The sequence below is a fragment of the Salmo trutta genome, chromosome 26, assembly GCF_901001165.1.
Source record: "Salmo trutta chromosome 26, fSalTru1.1, whole genome shotgun sequence".
NCBI lineage: Eukaryota > Metazoa > Chordata > Actinopteri > Salmoniformes > Salmonidae > Salmo > Salmo trutta.
In genome coordinates, this window is record NC_042982.1 from 39693209 (window position 1) to 39714793 (window position 21585).

The following is a 21585-nucleotide window of genomic DNA, read 5'->3' on the forward strand; positions in this document are numbered from 1 at the left end:
TAATTGGGGTTGGGGCCGATTGTGGCTAAAAACACTTTATCAATTGGAATCTTTAACGTGGAAAGGGGAAAAAGTATTATTATTAGTATTTTACAAGCATAGCAGATAGATACTTAAAATAAAAAATGTAGCCCATCATGCAAATGATTCCTGTTAGCAGGACAACAGACTTTTTATAGCCCGGCTACTGTTGTGAAAATCCCTCAACTTGCAATGTAGTTGATGCTTAAGTGTTACATTTCTAACTCAAAACAACATTTATTCATCAACATCTTTATGCTTTCGTTAATCTTCTTGATTTTCTTCCTTTTTTTTCTGTAGCAATTTTGAGCAAATTGCTCAAGGGCCACGGTTGATTTGTCTGTGAAGATGACATTATTGAATGTCTCGCCAGCTTTGATCCATGCCTGGGCCTGCAGGACTCAAAGTTCTTTGGGTCGAAACTACAGAGTACAAAACAAGCGAACACATATGGTTAATGTTCTGAGAATAAAAATATATATATATAATATATATTAAACATTTCTTACAGAGCCGTGGTGCCCGCAGATTACAAATTGCCTTTGCCGATCGCTCATCATCTTCATTCATTAGTGAGTCAATGGCTTGAATAGTCATTGACTCACTTGCGTTGAAAAGGTCGAGGAACAAGATGGAGTCACAATCCATGCCAGGCACACCTGTGAGCTCTGGAACTCCACCTCCGACAGGCAGAGTCAACATACAGTACGTGGCGGGTTCGTCAGGTTTTCGGTTCACCCTGACATTTTTATTCCTCTTCTCACAACAGAACTTGACCAGCTGCTCACCAGGAACAGTAAGGGCCGTCTGGACTGTTCTGCTGTTCTGCTATTCCAAGGATGTGTAACCGAAGACAGATACCATGAGTGGGCACAGAATACATAGCCCTGTGGCCATCTATTTCAACACCGTTTCACTCTGCTCTGAGACAAGCATGGAGAAATGAAAATGTTAAAATATTCCATGATATTCTTAAGATATGTGTTGACTGAGGATAAGCAAGTGATGTCTGCTAAATAATCAAGTTAGGTTTCAAAAAATAAATTATTCTAAATAACTGGCTTTATTTAGAAATTAGTGAGAATGTCTCCCCCCATGTTCAAGAATTGCCTTTTTCCTCGCTCACTCTACGTTAAATGAAAACTAAATCTCCAAAATATCGTTACTTTTTAAACAAAGCGATTATAATTATTAATTAATTTAGAATTATATCAAAGCCCCTTAGATATTCTCAGATATTCTCACAGATCCTAACGGAAAATGCACCTTAGATATTAATATAGAGTCCTCCAATCCTCTAAATGTAATTATTGACGGAGAGTCACATCAATGAAAAAAATAATTTTAATGTACTGTTAAAAAGGGTGTAGGTCTTATTTATTTAAAAAGCATATTGAAGTTAGAAGCAAAAGCCTACATCTATTTTAGCACCGTTTCACTCTGCTCTGAGACAAGCACAACACAAGGATTCTTTAGCTAAATAGCCCAGTACTGTACTGCCAGACATCACGTTGTACAGGGACATATTTTCCATTCCATCCTTACAGAAAACCAGAGGGTTTTTTGCTTTTCATGGAATAGAAACACCATAATATTCATCAAATGAATTAAGCAAGTACCAGTCAAAAGTTTGGACACACCTACTCATTCAAGGATTTTCCTTTATTTTTACTATTTTCTACATTGTACAATAATAGTTCAGACATCACAACTGTGGCAGGTGTAGCCCATCATGCAAATGTTTCCTATTAGCAGGACAATATACTTTTTATAACCCGGCTACTGTTGTGAAAATCCCTGAACTTGCAATGTTTTCGATGCTTAAGTAATCTAAAGTGTTACATTTCTAACTTAAAAACAGCAGTACGGTATTTCTTCATCAACATCTTTATGCTTTTGTTAATAAAATAAAATAATGAGAAAAAAAGAACATTCAAATGCAGATGTTTATATTTCACTTAATCTCCATTTGGGTATTGGTTAGACAAGAATTCGAAAATTAGGGTGCAGAAATGTTATGCTCTTAGTGTAACCTTTATTTAACTAGGTAAGTCAGTTATGAACAAATTCCTATTTACATTTTAGTCATTTAGCAGACGCTCTTATCCAGAGCGACTTACAGTAGTGAATGCATACATTTCAATTCATTTCATACATTTTTTTTTTCTCGTACTGGCCCCCCGTGGGAATCGAACCCACAACCCTGGCGTTGCAAACACCATGCTCTACTAACTGAGCCACAGGGACAGCCTACTCCTTCCTCGTAAATAGCCCAGTACTGTACTGCTGACCGCCATTTTCTGTTCCAGCAAGTACCAGTCAAAGGTTTTACTATTATCTACATTGTAGAATAATAGTGAAGACATCACAACTCTGAAATAACACATATGGAATCAGTGAAGAACAAATTTCTATTTACAAGGACAGCCTACTCCTTCCTCCCCAACGGGGATTTGAACCCTGGTCTCCCGCGTGCCCGCATTCTGTAGCACAGACATGGCCTGCTCAGACAGAGAGAGACAGAGAGAGACAAAGAGAGACAAAGAGAGACAAAGAGAGACAAAGAGAGACAAAGAGAGACAAAGAGAGACAAAGAGACAGAGAAAGAGACAGAGAGAGACAGAGAGAGACAGAGAGAGAGAGAGAGAAAGAGAGCGAGAGAGAGAGAGAGAGAGAGAGAGAGAGAGAGACAGAGAAAGAAAGAGACAGAGAGAGAAAGATAAAGAGAGAGAGGGCCAGATGATGTAATTAGAGAAACACAAAAGCCTTCCTAATCACTTTGATAACTGTCATCTCTCTCACACCCTCTTTCTTGAACTGTGCTGTTGGTTAAGGGCTTGTAAGTAAGCATTTCACGTTAAGGTCGACACTTGTTGTATTCGGCGCATGTGACAAATTAAGTTTGATTTGATTTGATTGAACAAACTACACTATGAAGCAACAATAAATTACATAAAGAACAATAGTAAAATGCTTTGGAGCACCTTAAATGACATTTTGGGCAAGATGACAAACTCAGATCCATCATTTGTTGAATCAGATGGCTCATTAATCACAAAACCCACTGATATTGCCAACTGATATTGCCAACTGATATTGCCAATTATTTTTAATTGGCAATATTTGCAAACTTAGGCATGACATGCCAGCAACAAACGCTGACATTACACATATAAGTATATCTGACCAAATTATGAAATAGAAGCATAGAAATAAAAATATATATATTGTTGTCTAGCAACAATGGCAAGCCACCAGGGTCTGACAACTTGGATGGAAAATGACTGAGGATAATAGTGGACGATATTGCCACTCCTGTTTGCCATATTTTCAATTTAAGCCTACTAGAAAGTTAAATAATGTTTAGGCAAACTGGCTTTACCCAAAGCCAGTGGCATGTCGTTAGTGAAGATTGAAAAACGTAAGGGGCCTAGACGGCTGCCCTGGGGAATTCCTGATTCCACCTGGATTTTGCTTGAGAGGTTTCCATGGAAAAACACACTCTGTGTTCTGTTAGAAAAGTCTTTCTTTATCCACAATATAGCAAGGGGTGTAAAGCCATAACACACACATTTTTCCAGCAGCAGACTATGATCAATTGGTTTTAAAATCAAATCACCACCAAAAGTCACTGACTGTCTATGGAGTCATCTAACTATAGATACTGTGGACATATTTGTGAAATTGAAACAAGGAAATTTCGCAACAAAGCATCTTTCACTCATGCTGCCAAACATACCCTCGTAAAACTGACCATCCTACCGATCCTCGACTTCGGCGATGTCATTTACAAAATAGCCTCCAATACCCTACTCAATAAATTGGATGCAGTCTATCACAGTGCCATCCGTTTTGTCACCAAAGCCCCATATACTACCCACCACTGCGACCTGTACGCTCTCGTTGGCTGGCCCTCGTTTCATACTCGTCGCCAAACCCACTGGCTCCAGGTCATCTACAAGACCCTGCTAGGTAAAGTTCCCCCTTATCTCAGCTCGCTGGTCACCATAGCAGCACCAACCTGTAGCACGCGCTCCAGCATGTATATCTCTCTGGTCACCCCCAAAGCCAATTCCTCCTTCGGCCACCTCTCCTTCCAGTTCTCTGCTGCCAATGACTGGAACAAACTACAAAAATCTCTAAAACTTGAAACACTTATCTCCCTCACTAGCTTTAAGCACCAGCTGTCAGAGCAGCTCACAGATTACTGCACCTGTACATAGCCCATCTACAATTTAGCCCAAACTACTACCCCTTCCCCTACTGTATTTATTTATTTATTTTGCTCCTTTGCACCACATTATTTATATTTCTACTTTGCACTTTCTTCCACTGCAAATCTACCATTCCAGTGTTTTACTTGCTATATTGTATTTACTTCGCCACCATGGCCTTTTTTGCCTTTACCTTCCTTATCTCACCTCATTTGCTCACTTTGTATATAGACTTATTTTTCTTCTATATTATTGACTGTGTGTTTGTTTTACTCCATGTGTAACTCTGTGTTGTTGTCTGTGTCAAACTGCTTGCTTTATCTTGGCCAGGTCGCAATTGTAAATGAGAACTTGTATTCTTCATATTTATTTTATTTTATTTATTTCACCTTTATTTAACCAGGTAGGTAAGTTGAGAACAACAAAATGCCAATTTCACAGGTACACTGAGTGTTAGTAATACTGCAGAGAGTGTGAAGTGGCATCGATGTGCGATATAGTAGAAAACACCACGAGAGGGAGAGGGAGGAGAGAGCAAGAGAGCGAGAGAGCAAGAGAGAGAGAGAGAGATGGAGAGCAAGAGAGAGCAAGAGAGAAAGAGAGAGAGAGAGAAAGAGAGAGCGAGAGAGAGAGAACAAGAGAGAGCAAGAGAGAAAGAGAGAGAGAGAGAAAGAGAGAGCGAGAGAGAGAGAACAAGAGAGAGCAAGAGAGAGAGCGAGAGAGAGAAAGAGAGAGCGAGAGAGGAGCACAAAATAACAGAAAACAAAAGAACAGGAGAGGAGAGTTCCAGGCTTGGAGAGAAGCAAAAGTAATTTCGCTCCCTAAGAATAGTAAAGCCCTTTACTGGCTCAAATAGCCAACCAATCGGCCTGTTACCAACCCTTAGTAAACTTTTGGAAAAAATGGTGTTTGAACAGATTCAATGCTATTTTACAGTAAACAAATTGACAACAGACTTTCAGCATGCTTATAGGGAAGGACACTCAACAAGCACAGCACTAACACAAATGACTGATGATAAAAAGATTGTGGGGGCTGTTTTGTTATACTTCAGTGTGACTTTTAACATTATTGATCATAGTCTGCTGCTGGAAAAACGTGTGCGTTATGGCTTTACAACCCCTGCTATATTATGGATAAAGAATTACTTTTCTAACAGAACACAGAGGGTGTTTTTTCATGGAAGCCTCTCAAGCAAAATCCAGGTGGAATCAGGAATTCCCCAGGGCAGCTGTCTAGGCCCCTTACGTTTTTCAATCTTCACTAACGACATGCCATTGACTTTGGGTAAAGCCAGTTTGTCTATGTATGCGGATGACTCAACACTATACACATCAGCTACTACAGCAACTGAAATGACTGCAGCACTTAACAAAGAGCTACAGTTAGTTTCAGAATAGGTGACAAGGAATAAGTTAGTCCTAAATATTTCAAAAACGAAAAGCATTGTATTTGGGACAAATCATTCACTAAACCCTAAACCTCAACTAAATATTGTAATAAGTAATGTGGAAATTGAGCAAGTTGAGATGACTAAACTGCTTGGAGTAACCGTGGATTGTAAACTGTCATGGTTAAAACATATTGATACAACAGTAGCTAAGATGGGGAGAAGTCTGTCCATAATAAAGCTCTGCACTCCCTTCTTAACAGCACTATCAACAAGGCAGGTTCTACAGGCCCTAGTTTTGTCACACCTGGACGACTGTTCAGGTAGTCAGACTATGGGAGGAGCACAGTACTACTAGAGCCATGACTACATGGAACTCTATTCCACATCAAGTACCTCATGCAAACAGTAAAATTCAATTAAGAAACTGGATAAAAATACACCTTAGGGAACAGCGGAGGCTGTGAAGCCATGGGCAGACACATGCATACACACACACGATAACAGATGCATTATACACACATGTATAGTGGGGCGGCAGATAGCCTAGTGGTTAGAGCGTTGGGCGTTGGGCCGATACCCTAGTGGTTAGAGCGTTGGGCCGAAAGGTTGGTGGATCGAATCCCCGAGCTGACATGGTAAAAATCTGTTGTTATGCCCCTGAACAAGGCAGTTAACCCACTCTTCCTATGCCGTCATTGTAAATAAGAATTTGTTCTTAACTGACTTGCCTCGTTAAAATGTACTGTATTTTGTGTGGTAGTGGAGTAAAGGCACGAGGGCTAACTTAATGTGTTGTGAAATCTTTTGGGTATGTATTATAATGTTTAAAAACATGTACAACTGCCTACATTTTGCTGTACCCCAGGAAGAGCAGCTGCTTCTTTGGCAGGAACTAATGGGGATCCATAATAAATACACATACTAATGTAGGGCCATGTAGGGTGTTCTAGCAAGGGCCAGATCTGCTTATACAACCTTCAACTTCCCACAGAGACTATGTTTTCTCTGTACCTGTGTGTCTCTCTCTCTGTACCTCTCTCTCTCTCTGTACCTCTCTCTCTCTCTGTACCTCTCTCTCTCTCTGTACCTCTCTCTGTACCTCTCTCTGTACCTCTCTCTGTACCTCTCTCTCTCTCTCTCTCTCTCTCTCTCTCTCTCTCTCTCTCTCTCTCTCTCTCTCTCTCTCTCTCTCTCTCTCTCTCTCCCTGTGTGTCTCTCTGTACCTGTGTCTCTCTCTCTCTCTCTCTCTCTCTCTCTGTACCTGTCTCTCTCTCTCCCTGTGTGTCTCTCTCTCTGTCTCCATCTCTGTCTCTGTCCGTGTGTCTCTCTCTCTGTCCCTTTGTCTCTCTCTCTGTCCCTCTTTCTCTCTGTCCCTGTCTCTCTCTCTCGGTCCCTGTGTCTCTCCCCCTATTCCTGTGTCCCTCTTTCTCTCTGTCCCTGTGTATCTCTCTCTCTGTCCCTTTGTCTCTCTCTTTGTCCCTCTTTCTCTCTGTCCCTTTCTCTCTCCCAGTCCCTGTGTCTTTCTGTCCCTGTGTGTGTCTCTCTCTCTGTCCCTTTGTCTCTCTTTCTGTCCCTTTTCTCTCTGTCTCTCTCTCTCTCTGTCCCTGTGTCTCTCTCGCTTTGTCCCTGTGACTATCTTTGTCCCTGTGTCTCTCTCTCTACACCTGTGTCTCTCTCTCTGTGTCTCTCTCTCTTTGTCACTGTGTCGCTCTCTTTGTCCCTGTGTATCGCTCTCTCTCTGTCACTGTGTCACTCTCTCTATCCATGTGTATCTCTCTCCCTGTCCCTGTGTCTCTCTCTTTGTCCTTGTGTCTCTCTTTGTCCCTGTGCCTCTCTCTCTGTCCCTGTGTATCTCTCTCTGTCTCTTTGTCTCTCTCTCTCTCTGTCCCTTTGTCTCTCTCTCTGTCCCTCTTTCTCTCTGTCCCTGTCTCTCTCTCTTGGTCCCTGTGTCTCTCTGTCCCTGTGTCTCTCTCTCTCTCTGTCACTGTGTCGCTCTCTCTATCCCTGTGAATCTCTCTCCCTGTCCCTGTGTTTCTCTCTCTGTCCCTGTGTCTCTCTCTCTGTCCCTGTGTCTCTCTCTCTGTCCCTGTGTCTCTCTCTCTGTCCCTGTGTCTCTCTCTCTGTCCCTGTCTCTCTCTCTGTGTCTCTCTCTCTGTCCCTGTGTCTCTCTCTCTGTCCCTGTGTCTCTCTCTCTTTCCCTGTGTCTCTCTCTCTGTCCCTGTGTCTCTCTCTCTGTCCCTGTGTCTCTCTCTCTGTCCCTGTGTCTCTCTCTCTGTCCCTGTGTCTCTCTCGCTTTGTACCTGTGACTATCTTTGTCCCTGTGTCTCTCTCTCTATACCTGTGTCTCTCTCTCTGTGTCTCTCTCTCTTTGTCACTGTGTCGCTCTCTTTGTCCCTGTGTATCGCTCTCTCTCTGTCACTGTGTCACTCTCTCTATCCATGTGTATCTCTCTCCCTGTCCCTGTGTCTCTCTCTTTGTCCCTGTGCCTCTCTCTCTGTCCCTGTGTATCTCTCTCTGTCCCTGTGTATCTCTCTCTGTCCCTTTGTCTCTCTCTCTCTGTCCCTTTGTCTCTCTCTCTGTCCCTCTTTCTCTCTGTCCCTGTCTCTCTCTCTTGGTCCCTGTGTCTCTCTGTCCCTGTGTGTCTCTCTCTCTCTGTCCCTGTGTCTCTCTCTCTCTGTCACTGTGTCGCTCTCTCTATCCCTGTGTATCTCTCTCCCTGTCCCTGTGTTTCTCTCTCTGTCTCTGTGTCTCTCTGTCCCTGTGTGTCTCTCTCTCTCTGTCCCTGTGTCTCTCTCTCTCTGTCACTGTGTCGCTCTCTCTATCCCTGTGTATCTCTCTCTGTCCCTGTGTCTCTCTCTCTGTCCCTGTGTCTCTCTCTCTGTCCCTGTGTCTCTCTCTCTGTCCCTGTGTCTCTCTCTCTGTCCCTGTGTCTCTCTCTCTGTCCCTGTGTCTCTCTCTCTGTGTCTCTCTCTCTGTCCCTGTGTCTCTCTCTCTGTCCCTGTGTCTCTCTCTCTTTCCCTGTGTCTCTCTCTCTGTCCCTGTGTCTCTCTCTCCGTGCTGTAGCTAAGGGGACTACATTACGCAGACAGCAGGGCAGGCTGGCCCTACCACACATCACACTGCGTTGCTGTACACTAAGTGGTACGCAGAGATTTTACAGCGAGTACACTCTGAAACACATAACTAACTTTGTGTCTGCTGAAGTGTAGAGTAAATGTAGAGCAGTAGAAACCAGTGAACTGGGGTTAAAGACGGTATCCATTTCCTGTCTCCATGAAACCAAATAGAAAAAATATGAGGAAAGGATGGTCTTACCTCGTCTGTAATCTGACCACCAAACGTAACCCAGGTACCTGAAACAGAGACAGAGATAGCGGTTAGAAGTTGTAGCATCACAGTATCGGGGAAACAGTGGTTCCTCCATGTACATCACAGTACATGTACCCAGTCCTTGACATAGGCAGGAGCTCAGCGGAGCTGAATACTGTTCGAGATCTTGTTCCTCTGATAGAATATTAGCTCAAAAGTATTGAGGAGTTCCGGCACATCAATATAAACAGTACCGGCACCTATTTCAGTCCAAGTCAAACACTGTACATGCCATTGGCAGAATCCCAGACGTTGTGCTAACAGTTACTAAACGTATGTAAAGGCTGAGACTGGGATGTTAGGGGGGAGTAATTCTTACAGGCCTTATCCCTGAGGCAACAGCACTGAGCCCAGACAGAATCAGCTGCCGGTACAAATCTGCCCTGTCAGGAGAACAGCATGCAAGCAGAGTGCATACAGAGTGTGTGTGTGTACATGTGTGTGTTCATATGTGTGTGCGTGTGTGCGTGTATGTGTGCATGTGTATATATATATGTGTGTGTGTGTGTGTGTGTGTGTGTGTGTTCATATGTGTGTGTGTGTGCATGTATGTGTGTGTGTGTGTGTGTGTGTGTGTGTGTGTGTGTGTGTGTGTGTGTGTGTGTATGTGTGTATATATATATATATATATATATATATATATATATATATATATATATATATATATACTGCTCAAAAAAATAAAGGGAACACTTAAACAACACATCCTAGATCTGAATGAAAGAAATTATCTTATTAAATACTTTTTTCTTTACATAGTTGAATGTGCTGACAACAAAATCACACAAAAATAATCAATGGAAATCTAATTTATCAACCCATGGAGTTCTGGATTTGGAGTCACACTCAAAATTAAAGTGGAAAACTACACTACAGGCTGATCCAACTTTGATGTAATGTCCTTAAAACAAGTCAAAATGAGGCTCAGTAGTGTGTGTGGATTTCACGTGCCTGTATGACCTCCCTACAATGCCTGGGCATGCTCCTGATGAGGTGGCGGATGGTCTCCTGAGGGATCTCCTCCCAGACCTGGACTAAAGCATCCGCCAACTCCTGGACAGTCTGTGGTGCAACGTGGCGTTGGTGGATGGAGCGAGACATGATGTCCCAGATGTGCTCAATTGGATTCAGGTCTGGGGAACGGGCGGGCCAGTCCATAGCATCAATGCCTTCCTCTTGCAGGAACTGCTGACACACTCCAGCCACATGAGGTCTAGCATTGTCTTGCATTAGGAGGAACCCAGGGCCAACCGCACCAGCATATGGTCTCACAAGGGGTCTGAGGATCTCATCTCGGTACCTAATGGCAGTCAGGCTACCTCTGGCGAGCACATGGAGGGCTGTGCGGCCCCACAAAGAAATGCCACCCCACACCATGACTGACCCACCGCCAAACCGGTCATGCTGGAGGATGTTGCAGGCAGCAGAACGTTCTCCACGGCGTCTCCAGACTCTGTCACATGTGCTCAGTGTGAACCTGCTTTCATCTGTGAAGAGCACAGGGCGCCAGTGGCGAATTTGCCAATCTTGGTGTTCTCTGGCAAATGCCAAACGTCCTGCACGGTGTTGGGCTGTAAGCACAACCCCCACCTGTGGACGTCGGGCCCTCATACCACCCTCATGGAGTCTGTTTCTGACCGTTTGAGCAGACACATGCACATTTGTGGCCTGCTGGAGGTCATTTTGCAGGGCTCTGGCAGTGCTCCTCCTGCTCCTCCTTGCACAAAGGCGGAGGTAGCGGTCCTGCTGCTGGGTTGTTGCCCTCCTACGGCCTCCTCCACGTCTCCTGATGTACTGGCCTGTCTCCTGGTAGCACCTCCATGCTCTGGACACTACGCTGACAGACACAGCAAACCTTCTTGCCACAGCTCGCATTGATGTGCCATCCTTGATGAGCTGCACTACCTGAGCCACTTGTGTGGGTTATAGACTCCGTATCATGCTACCACTAGAGTGAAAGCACCGCCAGCATTCAAAAGTGACCAAAACATCAGCCAGGAAGCATAGGAACTGAGAAGTGGTCTGTGGTCCCCACCTCCAGAACCACTCCTTTATTGGGGGTGTCTTGCTAATTGCCTATAATTTCCACCTGTTGTCTATTCCATTTGCACAACAGCATGTGAAATTTATTGTCAATCAGTGTTGCTTCCTAAGTGGACAGTTTGATTTCACAGAAGTGTGATTGACTTGGAGTTACATTGTGTTGTTTAAGTGTTCCCTTTATTATTTTGAGCAGTGTATGTGTGTGTGTGTGTGTGTGTATGTGTATGTGTATGTGTATGTGTATGTGTGTGTGTGTGTGTGTGTGTGTGTGTGTGTGTGTGTGTGTGTGTGTGTATGTGTGAATCCCATACTCATGACTGCCCTCTAAATACCAAAGACAGGTCAGACAGAAGGCTAACTCATGAACCTGTACATATGTTGCATCACATTCCTAACCTGAGGTATGGATGTACAGTTGCTATGGACAGGGGTAATAGTTTGGGTTTTTAGACAGTGGTAGTAGTTGGGGTTGGGTGGTATCCAGATGTTAATATCTTCATACCATTCCTGTACCATACAGGGGAATATTTCAGTATACCCAGTATACACTATGGTATGTCGCCCAAGCCTAGTAATCGGAACACAGAGAAAAGGAGGAGCATCACTGCCAAATTCAAAAATGAAACTATTGCTGCTAACTTGAGTGGAGAAAAGTATTAACAGAGTGGAGAAAATAGTGAAGAAAATAGGTATTACAGAGTGGAGAAAATAGGTATTACAGAGTGGAGAAAATAGGTATTACAGAGTGGAGAATATAGGTATTACAGAGTGGAGAAAATAGGTATTACAGAGTGGAGAATATAGGTATTACAGAGTGGAGAATATAGGTATTACAGAGTGGAGAATATAGGTATTACAGAGTGGAGAATATAGGTATTACAGAGTGGAGAAAATAGGTATTACAGAGTGGAGAATATAGGTATTACAGAGTGGAGAAAATAGGTATTACAGAGTGGAGAAAATAGATATTACAGAGTGGAGAAAATAGGTATTACAGAGTTGTAATACCTACCAGAATAGAAAGAGGAGTGGGAGGCCCTGGTGCACAAATGAGCAAGAGGACAAGTACATTAGAGTGTCTAGTTTGAGAAACAGACACCTCACAAGTCCTCAACTGGCAGCTTCATTAAATATTACCCGCAAAACACCAGTCTCAACGTCAACAGTGAAGAGACGACTCCGGGATGCTGGCCTTCTAGGCAGAGTTCCTCTGTCCAGTGGCTGTGGTCTTTAGCCCATCTTAATATTTTATTTTTATTGGCCAGTCTGAGATATGGCTTTTTCTTTGCAACTCTGCCTAGGAGCCCATCATCCCAGAGTTGTCTCTTGTTTCTGGGCATTTTGAGCCTGTAATCGAACCCACAAATGCTGATGCTCCAGATACTCAACTAGTCTAAAGAAGGCCAGTTTTATTGCTTCTTTAATCAGAACAACCGTTTTCAGCTGTGCTAACATAATTGCAAAAGGGTTTTCTAAGAATCAATTAGCCTTTTAAAATGATAAACTTGGATTAGCTAACATAACATGCCATTGGAACACAGAAGTGATGGTTGCTGATATTGGGACTCGGTACGCCTATGTAGATATTCCATAAAAAATCTGCCGTTTCCAGCTACAATAGTATTTTACAACATTAACAATGTCTACACCGTATTCCTGATCAATTTCATGTTATTTTAATGGAAAAAACAAAGTGCTTTTCTTTCAAAAACAAGGACATTTCTAAGTGACCACAAAAAGTACTGGTTTTCTATGTTATTTGATCAAGAAAAATAATTAATTTGAGGTGGATGTTTTGGGTCTTTGCCGATCGCAGAGAAAGGGACAGGGCAACAACTCTTACAATTCCAACTATTGAATCCTGCAAGATACTGGTCTTAATTATATTACCGATGTTTTTGCCAAAGTGGAGATGCAGAAATAAATACAAAATGTGCCCAGCGCTACAGACATATATCGGTCCATTAATACAGGACTAATAAAGGTCAAGTGCACTATTTTTGTGAAAAAAAATATATATATTTAAAAATGTATTTTTCTTTGGGGGGCGGGGGGATTCAGGGGGTGATGCGGCACCCTCAGCACCTCTACTTCCTGCGGCTGTGTGTTAGATCCTCCTCACTAGAGGTCAGAGGGAACAGCTAAGCACTAGCCACACGCACACTACAACACATAGTACACCTTTCACACAATTATCTTGTATCTTTCTATTAGAATAGAAAAGAAAATCATCTAAAATAAATTACATAATAGAATAGACGAGGGCCATGGCGATTGCGATGACTAATCTTTTTTCCAGGATGTCTGTTTACATCATTTACCAGAGACCCTGTCCTGTCCCACGACCCACCTTCACCTGTCTGCTCTGATACCTCATCCCTGTCCTGTCCCACTGCCCACCTCATCCCTGTCTTGTCCCACTGCCCACCTCCACCTGTCTGCTCTGAGACCTCATCCCTGTCCTGTCCCACTGTCCACCTCCACCTGTCTGCTCTGAGACCTCATCCCTGTCCTGTCCCACTGCCCAGCTCCACCTGTCTGCTCTGAGACCTCATCCCTGTCCTGTCCCACTGCTCACCTCCACCTGTCTGCTCTGAGACCTCATCCCTGTCCTGTCCCACCTCCACCTGTCTGCTCTGAGACCTCATCCCTGTCCTGTCCCACTGCCCACCTCCACCTGTCTGCTCTGAGACCTCATCCCAGTCCTGTCCCACTGCCCACCTCCACCTGTCTGCTCTGAGACCTCATCCCTGTCCTGTACCACTGCCCACCTCCACCTGTCTGCTCTGAGACCTCATCCCTGTCCTGTCCCACTGTCCATCTCCACCTGTCTGCTCTGAGACCTCATCCCTGTCCTGTCCCACTGTCCATCTCCACCTGTCTGCTCTGAGATCTCATCCCTGTCCTGTCCCACTGTCCACCTCCACCTGTCTGCTCTGAGACCTCCTCCCTGTCCCACTGTCCACCTCCACCTGTTTGCTCTGAGACCTCATCCCAGTCCTGTCCCACTGCTACCTCCACCTGTCTGCTCTGAGACCTCATCCCTGTCCTGTCCCACTGTCCACCTCCACCTGTCTGCTCTGAGACCTCATCCCAGTCCTGTCCCACTGTCCACCTCCACATGTCTGCTCTGAGATCTCCTCCCTGTCCCACTGCCCACCTCCACCTGTCTGCTCTGATACCTCATCCCTGTCCTGTCCCACAGCCCACCTCCACCTGTCTGCTCTGAGACCTCATCCCTGTCCTGTCCCACTGCCCACCTCCACCTGTCTGCTCTGAGACCTCATCCCTGTCCTGTCCCACTGCCCACCTCCACCTGTCTGCTCTGAGACCTCATCCCTGTCCTGTTCCACTGCCACCTCTACCTGTCTGCTCTGAGACCTCATCCCTGTCCTGTCCCACTGCCCACCTCCACCTGTCTGCTCTGAGACCTCATCCCTGTCCTGTCCCACTGCCCACCTCCACCTGTCTGCTCTGAGACCTCATCCCTGTCCTGTCCCACCTCCACCTGTCTGCTCTGAGACCTCATCCCTGTCCTGTCCCACTGCCCACCTCCACCTGTCTGCTCTGAGATCCGGCCATGTCCCGCTAACTAACACAAACACACTCTGTTCCCTTTTTGATGCGGTAGAAACATTCCATTACACTGTCCCTTCTTCCCCATCTACAGACCAGCTACACTACTAGACCGATTATGATTTTTCAACGCCGATACCGATACCGATTATTGGAGGGCCAAAAAAGCCGATACCGATTAATCGGACAATTTTTTTATTTTTTTATTTGTAATAATGACAATTACAACAATACTGAATGAACACTTATTTTAACTTAATATAATACTTCAATAAAATCAATTTAGCCTCAAATAAATAATGAAACATGTTCAATTTGGTTTAAATAATGCAAAAACAAAGTGTTGGAGAAGAAAGTAAAAGTGCATTATGTGCCATGTAAAAAAGCTAACGTTTAAGTGCCTTGCTCAGAACATGAGAACATATGAAAGCTGGTGGTTCCTTTTAACATGAGTCTTCAATATTCCCAGGTAAGATGTTTTAGGTTGTAGTTATTATAGGAATTATAGGACTATTTCTCTCTATACGATTTGCATTTCATATACCTTTGACTATTGGATGTTCTTATAGGGACTTTAGTATTGCCAGTGTAACAGTATAGCTTCCGTCCCTCTCCTCGCTCCTACCTGGGCTCGAACCAGGAACACATCGACAACAGCCACCCTCGAAGCAGCGTTACCCATGTAGATCAAGGGGAAACAACTACTCCAAGTCTCAGAGCGAGTGACGTTTGAAACGCTATTAGCGCGCACCCCGCTAACTAGCTAGCCATTTCACATCGGTTACACCAGCCTAATCTCAGGAGTAGATACGCTTGAAGTCATAAACAGTGCAATGCATTGCGAAGGGCTGCTGGCAAAACGCACAAAAGTTCTATTTTGAATAAATGCTTACGAGCCTGCTGCTGCCTACCATCGCTCAGTCAGACTGCTCTATCAAATCATAGACTTAATTATAACATAATAACACACAGAAATACGAGCCTTAGGTCATTAATATGGTCGAATCCGGAAACTATCATCTCGAAAACAAAACGTTATTCCTGTTACATTGCACAACCTTCAGTGTTATGTCATAATTACGTACAATTCTGACAAATTACCCAAAGTGTTGCATATACCCTGACTACGTGCAATGAACGCAAAATGACACAATTTTACCTGGTTAATATTGCCTGCTAACCTGGATTTCATTTAGCTAAATATGCAGGTTTAAAAATGCATACTTCGGTGTATTGATTTTAAGAAAGGCATTGATGTTTATGGTTAGATACAGTCGTGCAACGATTGTGCTTTTTTTGCAAATGCGCTTTGTTAAATCATCCCCGTTTGGCGAAGTCGGCTGTCTTTATTAGGAAGAAATAGTCTTCACAGTTCGCAACGAGCCAGGCGGCCCAAACTGCTGCATATACCCTGACTCTGTTTGCAAGAGAAGTGACACATTTTCCCTAGTTAAAAGAAATTTGTGTTAGCAGGCAATATTAACTAAATATGCAGGTTTAAAAATATATACTTGTGTATTGATTTTAAGAAAGGCATTGATGTTTATGGTTGGAGCAACGTGTACCTAAGCGATTATATGCAACGCAGGACAGGCTAGATAAACTAGTAATATCATCAACCATGTGTAGTTAACTAGTGATTATGATTGATTGATTGTTTTTTATAAGATAAGTTTAATGCTAGCTAGCAACTTACCTTGGCAACGTAAAGCAGGTGGTTAGAGCGTTGGACTAGTTAACCGTAAGGTTGCAAGATTGAATCCCTGAGCTGACAAGGTACAAATCTGTCATTTTGCCCCTGAACAAGGCAGTTAACCCACCGTTCGTAGGCCGTCATTGTAAATAAGAATGTGTTCTTAACTGACTTGCCTAGTTAAATAAAGGTTTAAAAAAAATTAATAAAAATAAAAAAAAAAATCGGCCAAATCGGTGTCCAAAAATACAGATTTCCAATTGTTACGAAAACTTGAAATCGGCCCTAATTAATCGGCCATTCCGATTAATCGGTCGACCTCTATACACTACAGCTGTATGGTGTGTCTGATTGGCCGTCCCAAACCCTGATAACCCCTCCTCCATCTGACACCAGGGAGACACAGGAGAAGCAGGAGAGAGGATGGGAGGATGGGAGCTGATCTAGAAATACCAGCTCAGAAAGTGTTGATGGATCAGTTTACACTGATCAGTTTCTCCCTCACTCACACTCTGTTGCCTGTTTACTAGCCAAGTAGCATGAGGAAAACACACACACACACACACACACACACACACACACACACACACACACACACACACACACACACACACACACACACACACACAGTTTGTGTCCTCCCTCTCAGCCAATTAGCAATGGAGAAAGCCAGAACCCCAGTGAGGTACTTATCGACCGTACCACAGAACAACCGTAAATCGACTGGATGTCTAAGCCCTAACCAGTTTGGTAATTGTACATTTACAGCGGGCAGTTAATTCTTAGCAGGGATTTCTCATATTGATTCGTTCAATCTATCAAAACACTGTATCAGCGGAATTCAGGACTGCACTGTACTGTACCGAGAGCAGAGATGGCCATGAATCAAACACCATTTTATTTTATCTTCTTTATTTAACAAGAATAATCAATCTATTTAACGTATATCTGACATAAAAGTGCCAGAGTTGGCGAATTAGCTCATTTTTGTCTGTTTTTCTTCTGGGAAGACTTAGCACAGCCTACCTGCAGAGTAGTCTACAGTTCACAACATGCATCCAATATACAACCAAGCCCTTAGCTGACAACTACACAATATAACCCACAGAGCTACCAAACATGTCCTACACAGTGAAGCTCTTCAGAATGTACCCTTCTGTAGTTCATTCATTGTCAGTGTCTAGACTCTAGTGAATGTGTCAGTGTCTAGACTCTAGTGAATGTGTCTAGACTCTAGTGAATGTGAATGTGTCAGTGTCTAGACTCTAGTGAATGTGTCAGTATCTAGACTCTAGTGAATGTGTCTAGACTCTAGTGAATGTGAATGTGTCAGTGTCTAGACTCTAGTGAATGTGTCAGTATCTAGACTCTAGTGAATTTGTCAGTATCTAGACTCTAGTGAATGTGTCAGTGTCTAGACTCTAGTGACTGTGTCAGTGTCTAGACTCTAGTGAATGTGTCAGTGTCTAGACTCTAGTGAATGTGTCAGTGTCTAGACTCTAGTGAATGTGAATGTGTCAGTGTCTAGACTCTAGTGAATGTGAATGTGTCAGTGTCTAGACTCTAGTGAATGTGTCAGTATCTAGACTCTAGTGAATGTGTCAGTGTCTAGACTCTAGTGAATGTGTCAGTGTCTAGACTCTAGTGAATGTGAATGTGTCAGTGTCTAGACTCTAGTGAATGTGTCAGTGTCTAGACTCTTGTGATTGTGAATGTGTCAGTATCTAGACTCTAGTGAATGTGAATGTGTCAGTATCTAGACTCTAGTGAATGTGTCAGTATCTAGACTCTAGTGAATTTGTCAGTATCTAGACTCTAGTGAATGTGTCAGTGTCTAGACTCTAGTGACTGTGTCAGTGTCTAGACTCTAGTGAATGTGTCAGTGTCTAGACTCTAGTGAATGTGTCAGTGTCTAGACTCTAGTGAATGTGTCAGTGTCTAGACTCTAGTGAATGTGAATGTGTCAGTGTCTAGACTCTAGTGAATGTGAATGTGTCAGTGTCTAGACTCTAGTGAATGTGTCAGTATCTAGACTCTAGTGAATGTGTCAGTGTCTAGACTCTAGTGAATGTGTCAGTGTCTAGACTCTAGTGAATGTGAATGTGTCAGTCTCTAGACTCTAGTGAATGTGTCAGTGTCTAGACTCTAGTGATTGTGAATGTGCCAGTATCTAGACTCTAGTGAATGTGAATGTGTCAGTATCTAGACTCTAGTGAATGTGAATGTGTCAGTATCTAGACTCTATAGCCCAGCTCCAGATCCAGACCAAGGCCTTCTTAGTAGAGGACCCAAAGGCTCTTATGTCTCCTCTCTATGTCTCTCTCTCTCCCTGTTTCTATCCTCACTACAGCTGTAGGGACTAGTTAGTAGAGACTAGAAGGTCAATGAGTTTGAGTGTAAAAAGGTATGACTGTGTGTGGGTTTTAGTGTAAATAGTTTGACTGATTGTGGGTTTGATTTGAAATAGTTTGACTGTGTGTGGGTTTGATTTGAAATAGTTTGACTGATTGTGGGTTTGTTTGAAATAGTTTGACTGATTGTGGGTTTGTTTGTAAATAGCATGACTGTTTATATTTTATGTTGGTAGCATTGTTGCATCACAGACTGTGGTTAGAACTAAGCTGTTGCATAACTGTCACTCTGCGTGACCTGACCTGTTGTTATGGTGATGAGGCAACCGGTTCACTAACGCTCAGTGGCAGGAGAACTCAAAGACACACACACACACACACACACACACACACACACACACACACACACACACACACACACACACACACACACACACACACACACACACACACACACACACACACATTTTGGCATTGCTTCCTTACAGAGATACAGTTTGGTATACTTTTCTCCCTGTCCTCCACCCCTGTCCTCCTCCCTGTCCTCCTCCCCTGTCCAACTCCCTGTCCTCCGCCCTGTCCTCCTCCCTGTCCTCCACCCCTGTCCTCCTCCCTGTCCTCCCCCCCTGTCCTCCTCCCCTGTCCTCCTCCCCTGTCCTCCTCTCCTGTCCTCCTCTCCTGTCCTCCTCTCCTGTCCTCCTCCCCTGTCCTCCTCCCCTGTCCTCCTCCCTGTCCTCCTCCCCTGTCCTCCTCTCCTGTCCTCCTCCCTGTCCTCCAACCCTGTCCTCCAACCCTGTCCTCCTCCCTGTCCTCCGCCCCTGTCCTCCGCCCCTGTCCTCCACCACTGTCCTCCTCCCTGTCCTCCACCACTGTCCTCCTCCCTGTCCTCCACCCCTGTCCTCCTCCCTATCCTCCGCCCCTGTCCTCCGCCCCTGTCCTCCGCCCCTGTCCTCCACCACTGTCCTCCTCCCTGTCCTCCTCCCTGTCCTCCTCCCTGTCCTCCGCCCTGTCCTCCTCCCTGTCCTCCCCCCCATCTTGCTGTCCCATTCCAGACAGTGTTTGTCACACACCAAGCCCTGGGCACGGTGGCACAGTGGGAAGTGTGTGTCTGTGTGGGAGGCTGCCAGGTGGAATGAGACTGACCTTATCTCTGCCACGTCGGACCACCTGGATAGTCTGACTCACAAACCCATCCCTCCTTACCCAGACTCCCAGTCCCCTAGTCCCGTCAGACCAGCCACCCCTGCTAAACTCTACCTCCATCTCTCTCTCTCTCAATTCAATTCAATTTGCTTTTATTGGCATGACGTTACAATGTACATATTGCCAAAGCGTACTTTGGAAATCTCCCTGTCTCTACTTGAACCTAATTTAATCTATCCCACCCTTCTCAACCTTTCTCCGAGACTACAAGCTAAAAATCGACATATTCAAATGGTAAATATATAATTGCTACATATCCACATATCCATGTCCAATTTGAAGTGGCAAATACAGCTATTAATGTCCGTGATAAGAGCTCTCCATCTGCTGTGAGAAGCAGCCCACTGATCCCTGGGGGAGCTCAGCGTATGAGAGTGTGTGTGTGTGTGTGTGTGTGTGTGTGTCTGTGTGTGTGTGTGTCTACTTGTGTGTGTTTATTTTTGTCTGTGTGTGTGTGTGTGTGTGTGTGTGTGTGTGTGTGTGTGTGTGTGTGTGTGTGTGTGTGTGTGTGTGTGTGTGTGTGTGTGTGTGTGTGTTTGTAACCCTTCAAGGCTAGAGAGAGAGCAAGAGTGAGAGACAGAGAGACAGACAGAGACAGAGAGACAGAGAACTAGAATGCTATTTGACCCTAAACAGAGAGTACCCAGTGGCAGAATACCTGACCACTGTGACTGACCCAAACTTAAGGAAAGTTTTGACTATGTACAGACTCAGTGAGCATAGCTTTGCTATCGAGAAAGGCTGCCATAGGCATTCCTGGGTCTCAAGAGAAGACAGGCTATGTGCACACTGCCCACAAAATGAGGTGGAAACTGAGCTGCACTTCCTAACCTCCTGCCAAATGTATGACAATATCAGAGACACATATTTCCCTCAGATTACACAGATCCACAAAGAATTTGAAAACAAACCCAAGTTTTATAAACTCCCATATCTACTGGGTGAAATACCACAGTGTGACATCACAGCAGCAATATTTGTAACCTGTTGCCACAAGAAAAGGGCAACCAGTGAAGAACAAACACCATTGTAAATACAACCTATATTTATGTTAATTTATTTTCCCTTTTGTACTTTAACTATTTGCACATCATTACAACATGCTATATAGACATAATATGGCATTTGTAATGTCTGTATTCTTTTGGAACTTCTGTGAGTGTAATGTTTACAGTACATTTTTATTGTTTATTTCACTTTTGTTGTTATCTATTTCACTTGCTTTGGCAATGTGAACATATGTTTGTTAACGTATGTTTCCCATGCCAACAAAGCCCTTAAATTGAAATTGAAGTTGAATTGAGAGACAGAGAGAGAGAGACAGAGACAAAGACAGAGACAGAGCGAGAGAGAGAGACAGAGACAGAGACAGAGACAGAGACAGAGACAGAGACAGAGACAGAGACAGAGAGAGAGAGACAGAGACAGAGACAAAGACAGAGACAGAGAGAAGAGATTGTGAAGGGCAACTGGAGGCAGGTATTAGATGTTTAAATGAAGAATAGAAACCATGGCAACACAGACAAGTGCCAAATTATGGATGATTACCTTCCAAGTGTGTCTGTATGTCTGTGGTTTGAGTGGGAGTTTGTGTTTTATAACTGTGTGTGTGTGGGAGGGTCTTTGTGCACCTCCAATAATGAGTTTTTCAAAACCAAAGCGTATAAGACTGGATGAGTGGCCTTAGTCAAACGTGTATTGTAGATCCAGTTCATATCTGAG

General features: G+C 44.0%; 1 protein-coding gene across 1 annotated transcript in view; it reads right to left on the reverse strand.

Moving 5' to 3' along the window:
• LOC115163754 (voltage-gated potassium channel subunit beta-1) overlaps window positions 1-21585 on the reverse strand; it is a 129717-nt gene that overhangs the window by 53852 nt on the left and 54280 nt on the right. Inside the window, exon 3 of the mRNA XM_029715912.1 lies at window positions 8944-8981. Within this exon, the coding sequence (XP_029571772.1) occupies window positions 8944-8981 (38 nt within the window). The remainder of the gene's footprint in view (window positions 1-8943; window positions 8982-21585) is intronic.